Raw genomic sequence first — 14,155 nt, forward strand, 5'->3', positions numbered from 1 at the left:
CTCAGGGCTGTAGCCATGGGAGCACCCAGTAGATCCCTGAGGTCTTCTGGCATAGCCAGGGCAAAGAGGGATTGAGAGGCAGCTTTTAGTTTCTATACTCTGCCAGAGGACCTAAGAATGGCAGAAACTGTGAAAACCTTTTAGTGAAAACCTAAGACATACCTCTTTAATCTTGCCCATTATTCTCTGTAATATGTATCTGTTCTCAGTGGCTCTGTAGTACATGGGTTACATTCTGTGAAGCGCGTTGTGTTACCTCCTGGAATGACATGCACCGCATAAATAAAGTTTGATTTGATTGTCAATTTGATAATGATTTAACGTGGTTTGAACTACTTTTTCTGAGTAACTTTAGTTAACCAAACTAGATTTCTCCCTTAGGTAGCTTTGCTGTACAGTTCAATATCTTCCAGTGTGAATTAATAGGTAGCTTTTTTCAGTGGCCTAAGTTGTAGCAACAGGGCTTATACAGCTTATATATTTATATACAGTATATATATATATATATATATATAAAAGGCTAGTTCTGAATCACTTGAAAGTCAAAATGCCATCTGGACTCTGGACTCTCAGAGCTCCCACAGAGAGAGCAGGTGGATCAGGCGTGAGGTTTGGATGCGTGTGATTGTCATGTAGAGTAGGTGCTGAATGATTGAGTTCGCCTGTGACCCTGGGTTTGGATGTCGTACCATATTAGCTGCCCATCAGGACAGTGCTCCTCCAGAGTCTGCCTGCGAACCTCGGTCTCAAATAGAAACAAAGAGCATGTCCTTTTATAGCCCTCCCATTGTTGCTGGCAGAGGCTGGGCCGACGGGGGGGGGTGGGATGACACCTGTGCGGGCAGTGATAAAGGGCACAGTGCGCCGCCCGCACACCTCTACCCAGAGCTTGTCTGAGTCCCAAGAGTGTCGAGCTTCTCCCGCCCTCTGTAGTTCCTCTAGCTCATTGCCATGGCACCCAAGAAGAAGGAAGAGCCCGCCAAACCTGCTGCCCCCAAGGCCCCAGAGCCTGAGCCCGTCAAGGAGCCTGAGTTTGACCCCAAAGAAGTGCAGGTATCAGCTGTTCCAGTCTGTGTCATTGCAATCGGGGGTTGTTCAGTGTAGGGGGATTCGAGTGGGAGAGTTCTTCCATACTCCACTGTTAAGGAAAATAACACATTTTCTTTTCTTTTGGTTCTGAGAATGAGGACTTGTATAATATCTTGTTGAAAAGCGAAAAGATTATTTTTATCTTAGAGTCCCAAGGCTTTTGTTTGATGAAAAGGTTTCGAGGGTACTGGCACTTGTATTTTTCTTACTGTTACTTTGGGCTGGTAATAGCCTTTGAGGTGGGCACCTTCTGAAGGAACATTAGAGACACCATGTGTCGTGACCCATGCAGCGCAAGCACATACGCTGCGTCTGCAGAGATAAAAGACTACGCATGGGCTGGGCAGTTCCATCCAGACAGGGAGAGATATTCTTAAATCTCAGCATTTTACCATCGTAAGGCCAGGCTAATTAGAACCATATTGGAATACTTCAAGCAGCCACTGATGTTTTTGCAAAGCTATTCTATCTGATATGATTTTTTCCCCTCAAAATTAATGTTTTGTTTTATGGTTAGGGCAAGAAAGGTATGCCACATGCTGTGTGTTTCTGGAGGCCAGTGCAACAAAAGATATTCTCGTGGTTGTATTTTTTCCCTGCCTTTCCCCCTTTTCCATGGGCTGGAATTTTCCTTGGGTTAGGAAGCCGCCATAGCTATTCCAGTGCTATGAGGTTAAAGCCACACAATGTGATTTTCATTATGCCGTTCCACAGAGGACCACCCACTCACGGAACTGCTTGCTAAAGAAAAACTGCTGAAGCAGGCTTTTTTTGTCATATTTATATGCATGTGTATCTAAATATATCTAGAGTATATAGGTTGTTTGCGCTCTCACCATTTGCCAAGATGTGTATAGAAGCATAGTAGAATTGTAACGGCAGAAAAAAAAAATTTTGATAAAAAAAATATATGCTCTGATTGACCTGTGGATGTCCTTGTTGGGGACGGAAAAACATTTGTGGAGAGTACCATTTCTTTTTTTGTTAATCACGGGGTTTACCATCCACATAGCAAATCAGTTAAGACTCTCCAAGACCTTCAAAGTAGACTTCCCCAGAGTCTGAAGGTTTCGCTCAAACTTTTATTTCAGCTATCCCAGGGAAGTTACAATGAAAACAGGAAAATCAACGTTTCTATTGCTATGATAAGGAAAGGCCTGCCTACACTTTTGGTATCATGTTTTATCCTCCGCAGTTTAAGAGATTAGCTTTAAAAACAGTCTGTAGCTCCCTAACTGCTTTCAAGCGTGCACGGGTCACTTAATCTTTGGTGACAGGCACATCCCTGACCCACCCGGCAGAAAGAAATAACAGAGCTGGTGTCGGTTATGGGGCTCACTCCCACAAAGCTTGGGGTAGGTGTGAATGGGCTGCTTGACTGAAGGTCACCCAGAAACCACCCCTGGCCAGGCACAAGTCAGTCCATGTGAATTAGCTGCGTGTAACCTGAGCCTGGGGACGCTCAGATGTGCGAGGACAACTGCTCGATTGCCACACTCTCCACACCCCCAGCCTCGAGGTCACACACACAAACACACAGAGCAGAAGCTGAGGCTCCTAAGCATTTCCACATGTATTGTGTCGGCCAGATAGAAAGTGACTATTTGTGGTTAAGCCTGGTTCTGAAAGGGGTGTGTGTGTGTGTGTGTGTGTGTGTGTGTGTGTGTGTGTGTGTTGGGGTGGGGGTCAACTGATACCTAATTAGGGAAATTGTTTTTGTCTTGTTGCAGATTGAATTCACAGCTGAGCAGATTGAGGGTAAGCCATATCTGTAAACTCATGTGTGTACTTATTACTGAATGTTTATATTAGCACCAAATGTCTTCGTGAAATGCACGCTTTTTATTTATTATGGGAATAAACTCTGCTATGGCCAAATAAGGTTGTTAAATGAGTCAAACAACATTGTTTAAGAGCATGATTTATTTGTGTGAAAACAGACGTCAACTAAGCAAAACGGGAGTAGAGGGTTTTATCACATTGTGTAGCTCTCCACACAAGCAGGAGAGTTATTCTTGAGACGAAATGGTCACAGCTTCACCAACCAGGGTGAAGACAGCGATACATTGTCTTCATATTTCTCAAACACACACATCACTAGAACAGACAGTTGTAGTCATGGCAGCAGATGATTGCACTGGTTGTTTTTTGACTTTTGGTATATGTGACAAAGACAAAGCCTTTAATGAAAGGCTTTTAGAATCAAAGGGGGGAAACAACTTGAAAAGTGGATCCTTCAGAAGAATAGTTCAAAAAGGCTAGAAGCATACTACCTGTTTGTGAAAGGCTAGGAGCATACATCCTATTTGTGGAAGAGATGCATAGTTACTTTCATTTCAAAGAGCAATTCAAAAGGACTTTATGAACCTATCCATATGCTTTCAAAGAATTACCGCAGTTGCAATTAACTGCTAATTTACTTTCCTTTTATTTCTAAATAATTAAATTATTAGTGGTGTGGTAATTTACTACTTTGGTGTAGCCCTGTCAATAAAAACTACACTGGAACAGCTTAACAATGTAGTCAAAAATCTATTTAATCTAATGGCTCACCGTGGGAAATTTCTTGGCTGTAATTGAAGACACCACACGTCCGTGACACATTTATTTCCCTTGGTAGCATGGCATTGCAATGAATTTTAATTTAAGATAATGAAAATTGATTTTTGAAGAGGAGGACGAGAAGCTGGGGTGTGAAGTTTCCAAACTTGGTCTTTGATTCCTGCACCTTTTCAAGCAGACCCATCCTGTTCACGCTCCACAGGAGGTGGCATTGCACTGGCTAATCATTAGGCATGCTGTGGGGGAGTGAAGGACACAGAATAACAGTGCAACAGGCACGCTCTCTCTCTCTCTCTTTCTTTCTCTCTCTCTTTCTTTCTCTCTCTCTCTCTCTCTCTCTTTTTGTCTCTAATCCCCTCTCTCTGCCTTTCTCCCGCTCTCATTTGCAGACTTCAAGGATGCGTTCCAGCTGTTTGACAGAACGCCTCTCAATGAGATGAAAATCACATATGGTCAGTGCGGCGATTTGATCCGGGCCTTGGGACAGAACCCCACCAATGCAGAGGTGATGTTCGTCCTGGGAAAGCCAAAGCCAGACGGTGAGTTCCCAACACAGATCTACTTTGGGGGGGGGGGCTGGATTAGGTTCCCCCATCAGATGCATGGAGCCATGCGAAATTGGCTTTGTTGCATCTTAATGGTATGCGCTGCAGTTTCTGTGTTACAGAACAGAACAGACAGAACACACCACACCGCCTCCTCTTCAAATGTACTACAGTCACATAATGGTAGTTCGAAACAATGATATTCTCCTTCATAGACATACCTAATGTCGTAAGCTACCATAGTTGCTCATGTGAAATGAAGCACTCATGTCCATGCTAGATTATTTAACAGTAATGTTTTACTGACAGACATGGCGACCAAGATGTTGGACTTCGACGGCTTCCTGCCCATCCATCAGCACATCTGCAAGGCCAAGGACCGTGGCACATTTGAGGACTTTGTGGAGGGTCTGAGGGTGTTCGACAAAGAGGGCAATGGCACAGTCATGGGCGCTGAGCTCAGACACGTCCTGCAGACGCTGGGTGAGCTGGCGAGCAGACGCTCACGACACCCAAGGACAAACACTGCCCGTGCTGTTGGTGCTTTAGCTCACTATCTGCCATATCGCTCACACATGGTATTATTACAGGGACGTGGCCAACTCAGTATTGGGGGGAGGGTGTTTTCCCCAAAAGGGGACCGTTTTAAGTTATCCAGAGCGATCTTCCCAATCCCCTCTGGCAACGCCCCAGGATTAATATGTACCCTCACTGTGAATTAAGCAGGACTGAGATTTCTGTTTGCATATTCTCACTGCAGAGCCCGATCAGCCATGTTAGAATTCAGGAGCTCTGTCTTCTTGTAGATATTGCCAAGCAGATGGGCTGATCCTTTCGCTGTGGCTGACAGAGCGGTGATGTAGATCTGCATGACAGATTGAACCTAGGTTCGAGGCTGTCACTTTTGATTTGAGTGAAGCTTGCCTGCAGGGTTTTCCTGTGGTAGTGGGCAGCTCATTTCTATTCCAGCCTGGGATGGCGTGTTTGTCAAAGGCGGGAGCAAACTGAATGAAGTGTCTAGTGCACTTTAAATGTGTGAACTTAATTAACTTTAGTGTTAAATGTACACAGCGGGTTGCCATTGCCATCAGCAGGCTATCAGTGGACTGACTCACTGTCATGAGAGTGCAGGGAGAGGTCTGATGGATGTGCTAATGATATTTCTCCCTTTTCTTTCTGTGTGTGGGTGTGTGTGTGTATGTGTGTGTGTGTGGCTGTGTGTGTGTGTGTGTGTGTGTGTGTGTGTGTGTGCGTGCGTGTTTGTTTGTGTGTGCATGTGCGTGTGTGTGTGTGTGGGGTGTGTGTGTGTGTGTGTGTGTGTGTGTGTGTGTATGTGTGTGTGTGTGTGTGTGTGCGTGCGTGTGCATGTTCGTGTTCGTGTGTGGGTGCGTGTGCATGTGCGTGTGCGTGTGTTTGAGCGTGTGCGTGTGTGTGTGTGTGAAACAGGTGAGAAGCTGAAGGAGGATGAGGTGGAGCAGCTGATGGCAGGACAAGAGGATGCCAACGGCTGCATCAACTATGAGGGTAAGGCCCAGATGAAGACCATTAGATTAGGAGCTGAGTTTAAGATGGAAATAATATGTCATGCTAGAAAAGTCAAGTCAAGGCGCTTAGATGATTCGATATCAACTTTTCCTACTTGGACATGAAAAATGCTTGCGCTTTATGCATTATCCCACTCATTCTTCAAAATTACGTTTTTGTTTGATTGTCTGCACACATTAATAACATGTCGTGTTTACTTTACAGCTTTCGTAAAACACATCATGGCTAGCTAGAAAGGTGAGTCTGAGGAAGACTGAACATATATTCTCACAACCACCAACATCTGGATCATCCCTAATTCATATGTGCAAAGAAATGTTACTTATGCTGTTCCTCTTCAGTCTGCAGATGATCAAGACACCTTGCAATTGGCAAAAGACAAACATGCTTTCCTTTTTGACATGAAACCCTCGACATATGTGCAGTCCTCTGGTTACTCATGTGTAAGGTCCCTTCTCCCTCCACTTGACAACTTCCAGTTGTTTTTGTAAATCTTTACACCCTGTTTAAACCAAATAAATAACTGTATAACATAGACACGTTCATTCATTCATGTGATATCTAAAAATAAAAGCTTTTTTTTGCACCACGCCTCGTACGAAGTTTAATTGACCCAAACCCAAGATCCAAGTTCAAAGATGTGCTAAACCCATAATGCAGTTGTTTGTAAGAGCAAATGACAAACATCTCCACTACTGCAGATTTTTAATACTGTATCACAGGATCTCTTCAAAAAGATTACACTGAATTGGTCTACTTTAATATGATTTGAACACAAAGCTACATTCTATCTGATTCAAATCTTGCAGGACACCATGAAATGTGCAGTTTACAAAGAAATATGTCTCCTCATTCACCAGCAGATGGAGCCATATATCAACAAATGTCAGAAAACACCAGAAGACTACAGAAACATTTAATGAAGACAGACATAACTGTAAAAAAGTGAAAGAAAAGGAAATTATACCTGAATAAACTGTACCTTTGCGTCTCCAACCACTCAAATGTCCAAAGACAAATGTTCAAGGTTACGTGGCTGGTGTGATCAACAAACAATCTTTGTCTTAATCCACCTCAGAGACAGCGTGCCGTAATCCTGAGTCTACATCCAATTTCATCTGCATGCCCGTCATGGGAGAATGCCTAGGCTACTTCTCAGAACAGGAAATTAACTTGCCACATAATAATGATCACAATCCAGAAAACATGACACAATTCTGTGAGCAACAAAGCATACAATATTAGTTAATAACAATAACAATAATACAAATATTACTGAGAGTGTCTTAGTGTGAGATGTAATAAGATAACTACATCATCTTTCTTGTCAGGAAGCATTTTTCTTAGATATCAATGATGTTCTTCACAGGCTGTAAATATAACAGAGATGGGTACACTGGCTTCTGTCTTCTGACGTCATTTGTTAAGCTGCTCTACGCCTGAGGCCTCAGGGATGAGTCAAACAATCAGAAGGACTTTTTAAGGGTCATCCTTTGAATTGCTTCCCAATATGACCAGTAGATGGCAGAAGTAAAGCACACACAAATTCTTGTTTCAGCAGAGCAGAAAGCTTCAAAACAGGAAAAGTTCCATATTCATTCATAGTTCAGCAAATCCCTTTATGTGTTTATGCAACTTCACCCTGCTGCCATGTATCTTCAAACACAGGCTACAAGACTCTGATATATTCACATTGATATATTCACATGAGATCACAAATGGCTCTTTAAAACATACACTAATCTTACACAATAAGACTCTCTTCATGCCTACACTATTGGATGTTTTTCACTCTCAGAGCAACTCCTTCACTGTTAGGGTTTCTGTTGTGTTGGTGTCTCTACATTTAGGATTTCCCCCCTTGTTTGTTTGAGAAGTAGCAGTAGTAGTAGTAGTAGTAGCAGTTGTCAGGCTATTCTCAGGGATTGAACCCAAGTTTGCTGGATCTGGGGAACCAGCGCTTAGTGAGGACCCAATTGCAGGATTGCTTGGCAAACCTAGTTTCTTTATTATTTTGAAACGGTGGTAATGCAAAACACAGAGGAGCAGTGGAAAATCCAAAAGCACAGAAGATCATGGACAGGGCAAAAGGCCTTAAACTAAACAGAATACAAAATGTAGCTTTCACAATAGCTACCTGACTAAGGCTTCAAGAAGCCAAACGCGGCAACGAGACACAGAAGCGGTGTAAGACACCAACCTAAACTAGCTAGGGCTAGAGGCACCCAAGTGCTTGTGTAAGACATCTAACAAAGACTAACAAACAGGGGGACAAAGACAATCTAACGAGTAGTAATAGTTTTATGATAAGAGACATTTTGAGTAATCCATTATTTTGGGTCCTGAAAAGTGTGTCCTGTAACATTTTGTCTGTTTTGTCCGTCAGAAAACTCATGCAGTCACTCTGTTGAGTGATCATTTCTGACTCCTTGGAGGGGAAAAAACAGCGCTGTGTCTGCCTGTTTTACACAGGTCTACTGAAGTGTTCTGTCACCAGAGAGAGTCTCTGAGCTCATGGAGGTGTGAACCAGTCTGTCTGTTTCAGCACGGAACATCTGCCTCTGAAGTGGAAGCCTCTTTCCACGATGTGTCGTGAAATCTCTTTTCACGATAGCATGACCTTCGAACACGCTCACTGGCCTGGCAGTCCACCTCTGCTCTGTGTCAAGTAAGGACAGCATCCCCTTGAATGCTGATGGCACACTCAAAGCACAGTTAGTGGACCAGATATTGTCGATAAGGTAAGTAACTTGCCTTCCTGTGGGTTACTAAATGTACTTTTAGAGTTGGATTGAGATTGGTAGCCTATAGGGTAAAATTGGCTGATGCCAGGGTGCCGTATTTTCATGCGCAGTCACAATGTTTTGGTGCCAAATACCATACCTGATAGCTGTTTATTTGAATACAGATCCTCTTCCTTTTATAAGCCACACAAACAGGGTGGGTGAGATGGAGTGGGTGGCAAAGTGTCCTTTTTCTAGTTCAACAAATAGAACACAACTAGCACAAAAACAATCAAACAAACAAGAAATTGATTACACTGAGAAGGAAAACAGCTTCATCAGATAGCTAGGAAAAGAGTTGGACTCTTGAGGTTATGTAAGCAAGTTCAATATGAGCAAGTCAGTCAAACGTCAGCGCTGACATTTTTTTTGCTAATGCCTGAAATATGTCAGTGGTGAGTGGCTGAAATATGTCAGTGGGCAGACAGAAAAGTTAAAAGAAAAAGAAAGAAAAGCACATATTTTATGAACACGTCTGAGGAAGGATATCACTGAACACAAAATCTGCCCTGGGACACAACAACCAGCAGATGTTGTTGATGTTGCAGAGTGATCATAATTACACTCCAGCCCAGAACTATCCTCAGTGCCCTTGTGTTTTTGGCATTAGGTTCAGCCCAGGACACCCATGGAAGCAAACAAGTCATTTTAACATCGCGCTCGATAGTTATTGACACATCTTGATTCCCCGGGGGAATGGCCACTGAGCATACTGCTGTTACTGGGTGCCGGCGTGGGCCCACAGCTCTACAAGTCCTACGCCCACAATATCGTTTTTATGAAAACTAGAGGAGTGCTTGACACAAAAGACTGGGTGGGATGTAATGCACACTGCAGGATATAGAAATGTTCTTGCAGAAGTGCCGGCACACTTCCTTGTGGAGAATTTAGGGGTTCCTTCAACCTTTTACCATATGCACCCTTAACTGAGTGAAGAGAGTAACATCAACATTTCTTGCTAAGTTTCGCCAGCCACCATTGGAATGGAGACACTTCCTTCAGTGTAGTGTATATAAACACAACATAATTGTTATCAGAAACATTTCCTCATTGGTTAACATGAACTGTGTTTAACCGTTCAGGGCCCAGGAGACATTATCTTCTATATTATGACATTATTTATAGCTCAGAATGAACAGACACATCAAGAGTTTTTGAATAAATGAAACCATTCTAGAGGTCCAATTACTGTGACCTTTTCAGCAGTCAGCAGTTTGGTTGGGGATGTATTTGGTTTTCATAATGGGAATGTAAATGGGATTCTGTTTTATGGACCGATCAAGTATTTTGTGCTTTTGCGCCATCTGAGGCAAGTCACCTCACCTTACTTTCTCTCTAGCAGCACTCTAAAAGCCCATGGTGAACTAGGTTGACTTGTATGTGAGCTAGGAGGAAAGATGACAATATACTGGACAATGTTTCATACTGTTATGGTTATTAGACCTGACTTTTATTGGGAATGCGGCAAGAATGACAATGCAATCTGTACTGATTCCTCTTCAGGCCTCCTTCTTGTCACCTCTGCAGACTGACACAATGTGAGTTTGAGTTTGAGGGGAAGAGAATGTTGACATAGGAAAGTGCTCTTGTGCTTTATTGAGTCTTCTGCTGACGATTGACCTCAAACTACTATGAACTAGTTAAAAAGAAAACAAAGTACTTTTCCCCAAAGTACTTCAAACTACACAGTAAACATATAGTTGAAACTAGCACAGAATAAGTATGTCACAGCAACATAAGATACTGTATGTAGACACACATATATTATTGAAAGCTGTATAATTAAGACAGGCCTTCATACTAAGCTTATCAAAATATGACATTCTATCAAGCGTAGATTGAGGAACAACAAAAAATTAAGACTTTGGATTTTTCACATATGGTTATACCAGCTACTTCTCCTAACGTTGATAGCTGATAACGAGAGCTAACATTTCTTGGAATAATTAATTGTTGTCCTAAAAACAGTGCAAAGTCTGCACTGCAAAAATGCTTTTCTAACCTAGTGTTATTACTCTTATATTGAGATGAAAAAATCTAGTTGGTCTTGTTTCTAGCTAAATTGTACTTACCTAGTGCTCTTTGGTAAGGTTATTTTTGCCTATTTCAAGCAAATATTACTTATTTTAAGAAATCTTAACAAGCCAAATTTGCTTAACGCACTGGCAGCCAAATTTGCTTGTTTTAAGCCAAATTTGCTTAACGCACTGGCAGCCAAATTTGCTTGTTAAGATTTCTTAAAATAAGTAATATTTGCTTGAAATAGGCAAAAATAACCTTACCAAAGAGCTCTAGGTAAGTACAATTTAGCTAGAAACAAGACCAACTAGATTTTTTCATCTCAATATAAGAGTAATAACACTAGGTTAGAAAAGCATTTTTGCAGTGTGTACATGGATGTGTCCTATTTTTTTGTGTGTTAAATGAATGAAATGTATTTATTTGGAGGGAAATTTGGATTCCTGAAAAGGATGTCTACAGCTAATGAGGTGTGTAGTGCAGATGTGTCCCCAGTGACTCAGATGGTTCCACCTGAATGCCTCTTTAGAAAAGGAAAAGAAATCTGTGGAACAGAGATGGACAGCCTCACTGAACTGAGTCATTTAGTTCTATTGAATTGCAATATATGTGGTTTAAGAGGGCTGAAATACCCTGGCAAAAACGTCGCTTTCACACACCAGTTACAGCATTGGTGACAGAGTCATGGTGTTGGGTGCATCGCAACCTAAAACTGGTGTGGCTGTTGAGGGAAGTGATCAGTATACCAGCTGAACCTTCCTCCGATCCAAACGGATACATTCTATGCGCTGTTTTTCTCTTCCAGCTGACAGCCTGGCTAATTTGCCATGAATGCATCATTTCATGAACACTAGTCTGAATTTGTCATGTGTTTAAGTCTGTGGTGTGGAATGCACACATGCAAAAATGACTAAGTCTGACAGTAATGTAAGGCATATATTCATCTTCAGGATTAAGGTACACTAGCACATTCAAATAAAAAATGATACATAGCTCTATTTTCCTTTTCATTACCGAAACAAAGATCTGATTATAGTAATATGGGCAATTAAGAGAAAAGTGTCTTCATGTGGTGCTTACCCTAAAGAAAATGATTAGTAAGCACACATATTATAGATGACATTCACACAACCTTGACATCAAAATAAAGAAAATAATCAGCACTTGTAATTATGGAAAAATGTGCTTCCTTCACACCAACAGCAGCTTTTGGGAGTATTTTGTACTTTTATTCCTGACCGCTACCAATTTCTGTTAGATGTAGGCAAATTTGACCAAATTGGAACTAGTCAGCTGTCACAGAGGGTGCAGGATTTCTGCAGACTTCTACAGCCTCATTTCTAAGGTAAAAAACACAAATTCACCTTCTAAACATCTTCAGACATGAGCCTTGTGTCCTATAAGCCACTGACTTAAAAGGTGAAACAAGAACAACAAGCAAGATACTCTGGTCAGTGTGTTGTGCTCTCCAGTTAAAAACACACCAACACACATACACAATAAGATCACATGAGATCATATGCAGCCCACAAAATGAGGAAATGGGAGTATTAACATGCTCACAGCAAGATAAGAAAATCAAAGGGGTTAAACTCAGTGATGGCTAGTTGGATGGAGAGGGGAAGCCTGGAGGACTTTCGCATGCAGGGCACACATACAATAACATCCATAAACAAACACACGCATACAACTTCATACTGATTTGCCCCAAAGATCCTCTTAATTGTTGGGGGGGAGTAGATCATTGAGAGGACTAAGTGCACTGGACACTGGGAGCTTTTTCTGCTCCACTTCCCCCGGCCCAGAAGACATGGCATGAAACTGAATCTGCATAGGCATTACATAACCTGGGTCTCCTCCCAGGGCCGTCTTAAGACACATCCGTGACCAACATCTGCACTCATGCAAGCATTGCCACAATGTCATGGAGCTGAGTGCTGCCATGAAATGTAATTTTCTTTTACTCATGTTAACTTAAGGTCATCTAGATGTACAAGAGCAACGACGGGGAATAAATTGGATTAATAAAGCTGATTCTTAAATTAGTAAATGCGCAAATCTCTTCCCCCTGTTTACTTCAAGTGTATACATGCTGCAGAATGAGGTTTGGCTTGTATTCCTCTGTACCAACGTGTCACCATTAATGTATAAAGAGGTATTTGTTCACATGAAACAAATATTAATTTCACATAATCCTCGAAATGTAATGGCCCGGATTTCACCCGTGGCTTAATATATCTACATGACAAAAAAATTGGAACTAAATGCAAAAACAACACAAAACATCGTTGACTGTATTTATCTATTTGCTCACACGATCTCAGAAACCTCGAAATGTAATGCCCTGGATTTCCCCTGTGACCTAAAAAATTTAACTATATACAAAACCAACCCAAAACATCGTTGACCATATTAATTTATTTATTTATTCAAATCATGATGTTTATTTTACATCCTTGTAGAAATGCAACACAATCACAGGAGTACACCATTAACAAACATTCTATTTACACTGTCGTACTTAAGGCAACAATGGCAGTTTTTTTTTCTTCAAATTAGATCAAAGTTGAAACATAATTACACACATCTACTCACTGACAAATTAACATTGCACATAGTTTCATCTCAGAAAAATGACTGAGACACAGATAGTTAAGTATTACTGTGTGGTACCATAAAAAGTACATGGAACTCTCAAAGTGTACAACACAATACAAATACAAAATCCAATATATTCTGGTATACTGAACATCTTTGGTCCAATAAGTCTTCAGATGGGACTGAATGGTAACCTAAGGCTGCCCAACACAATAGCATTAAAGCAGAAATAGACTGTCTTCAATCTTGCTGTGTTTACAGACTTTTCTTTCTGTTAAAGTTAATGTCACGTTGGTCAATGCTTTATTCAACTGTCTAATGATGTTGTGTTGAGCATACTTAGGCACCTGCAGGATCTAGACAAACCAAATGGGCTGAATGGTTAATTCTTCAGTATCTATAAGGAGCAATACAAGTGTATTTATGTACAGTAATAGTGATCTGAATAAAGTAAAAAAAATTAAAATTCTGATATTGGGGATTCCCAAATCTCTTTCGTTTGATAAATCAAAGAGACTTCACACTTCACTTCACAGTATTTAGTTTTTAATGTAAAACAAGAGATTTATCATTACATATGTACAACCTGCAGTACTTCCTACTTCCTACTTCCTACTGGCAATGTACGTGTGAATGGACCTATGGGTGGAGGGATGTAGTCAATCCATTCAGCCACAAAGCAGCCCACTGCAGGTAAAACAGTACTTGTGTTTATATTTGGGAACATTCTGTGGTGTCTAAGTTTGCAATGAATGCACTTGCAATATATTAAATAACAGGTTTTGAGGAAATTTAACAGTGGAATAATTAAGAAGAACATTTTTAATGTCCATAAACGATGTAAACATACCATGTCAAAGACCCAAGACAAATGGTATACAATAACAAATCCAATCCAATTAAATAAAAATAAATTATCTATGCCTGACTGAATAATTCCAGGAGTAATATGAAATATAGTGCCATGACTACACCATTTAGACAAAATAAAGGGCAATGTCTACAAAACTGTCA

General features: G+C 41.1%; 1 protein-coding gene across 1 annotated transcript; it reads left to right on the forward strand.

The window, feature by feature from the left end:
• The first annotated feature begins 870 nt into the window (after positions 1-870).
• myl13 (myosin, light chain 13) lies at positions 871-6,327 on the forward strand. Its single transcript, XM_080836685.1, has 7 exons — positions 871-1,053; positions 2,820-2,847; positions 4,041-4,190; positions 4,506-4,679; positions 5,643-5,720; positions 5,946-5,978; positions 6,083-6,327. The coding sequence occupies exons 1-6, from the start codon at positions 952-954 to the stop codon at positions 5,972-5,974; spliced, it is 561 nt and encodes a 186-aa protein (XP_080692811.1). The 5' UTR covers positions 871-951; the 3' UTR covers positions 5,975-5,978; positions 6,083-6,327.
• Positions 6,328-14,155: the final 7,828 nt, after the last annotated feature.

This window comes from Sprattus sprattus (assembly GCF_963457725.1).
Source record: "Sprattus sprattus genome assembly, chromosome: 4".
In the NCBI taxonomy this organism is placed as follows: Eukaryota; Metazoa; Chordata; class Actinopteri; order Clupeiformes; family Clupeidae; genus Sprattus; species Sprattus sprattus.

Coding starts and splice junctions, on each gene's coding strand:
- myl13 (XM_080836685.1), top strand. CDS start 952: ATGGCACCCAAGAAGAAGGAAGAGCCCGCCAAACCTGCTGCCCCCAAG. Junction 2,848..4,040: donor CACAGCTGAGCAGATTGAGG/GTAAGCCATATC, acceptor TCTCATTTGCAG/ACTTCAAGGATGCGTTCCAG. Junction 4,680..5,642: donor ACACGTCCTGCAGACGCTGG/GTGAGCTGGCGA, acceptor TGTGTGAAACAG/GTGAGAAGCTGAAGGAGGAT.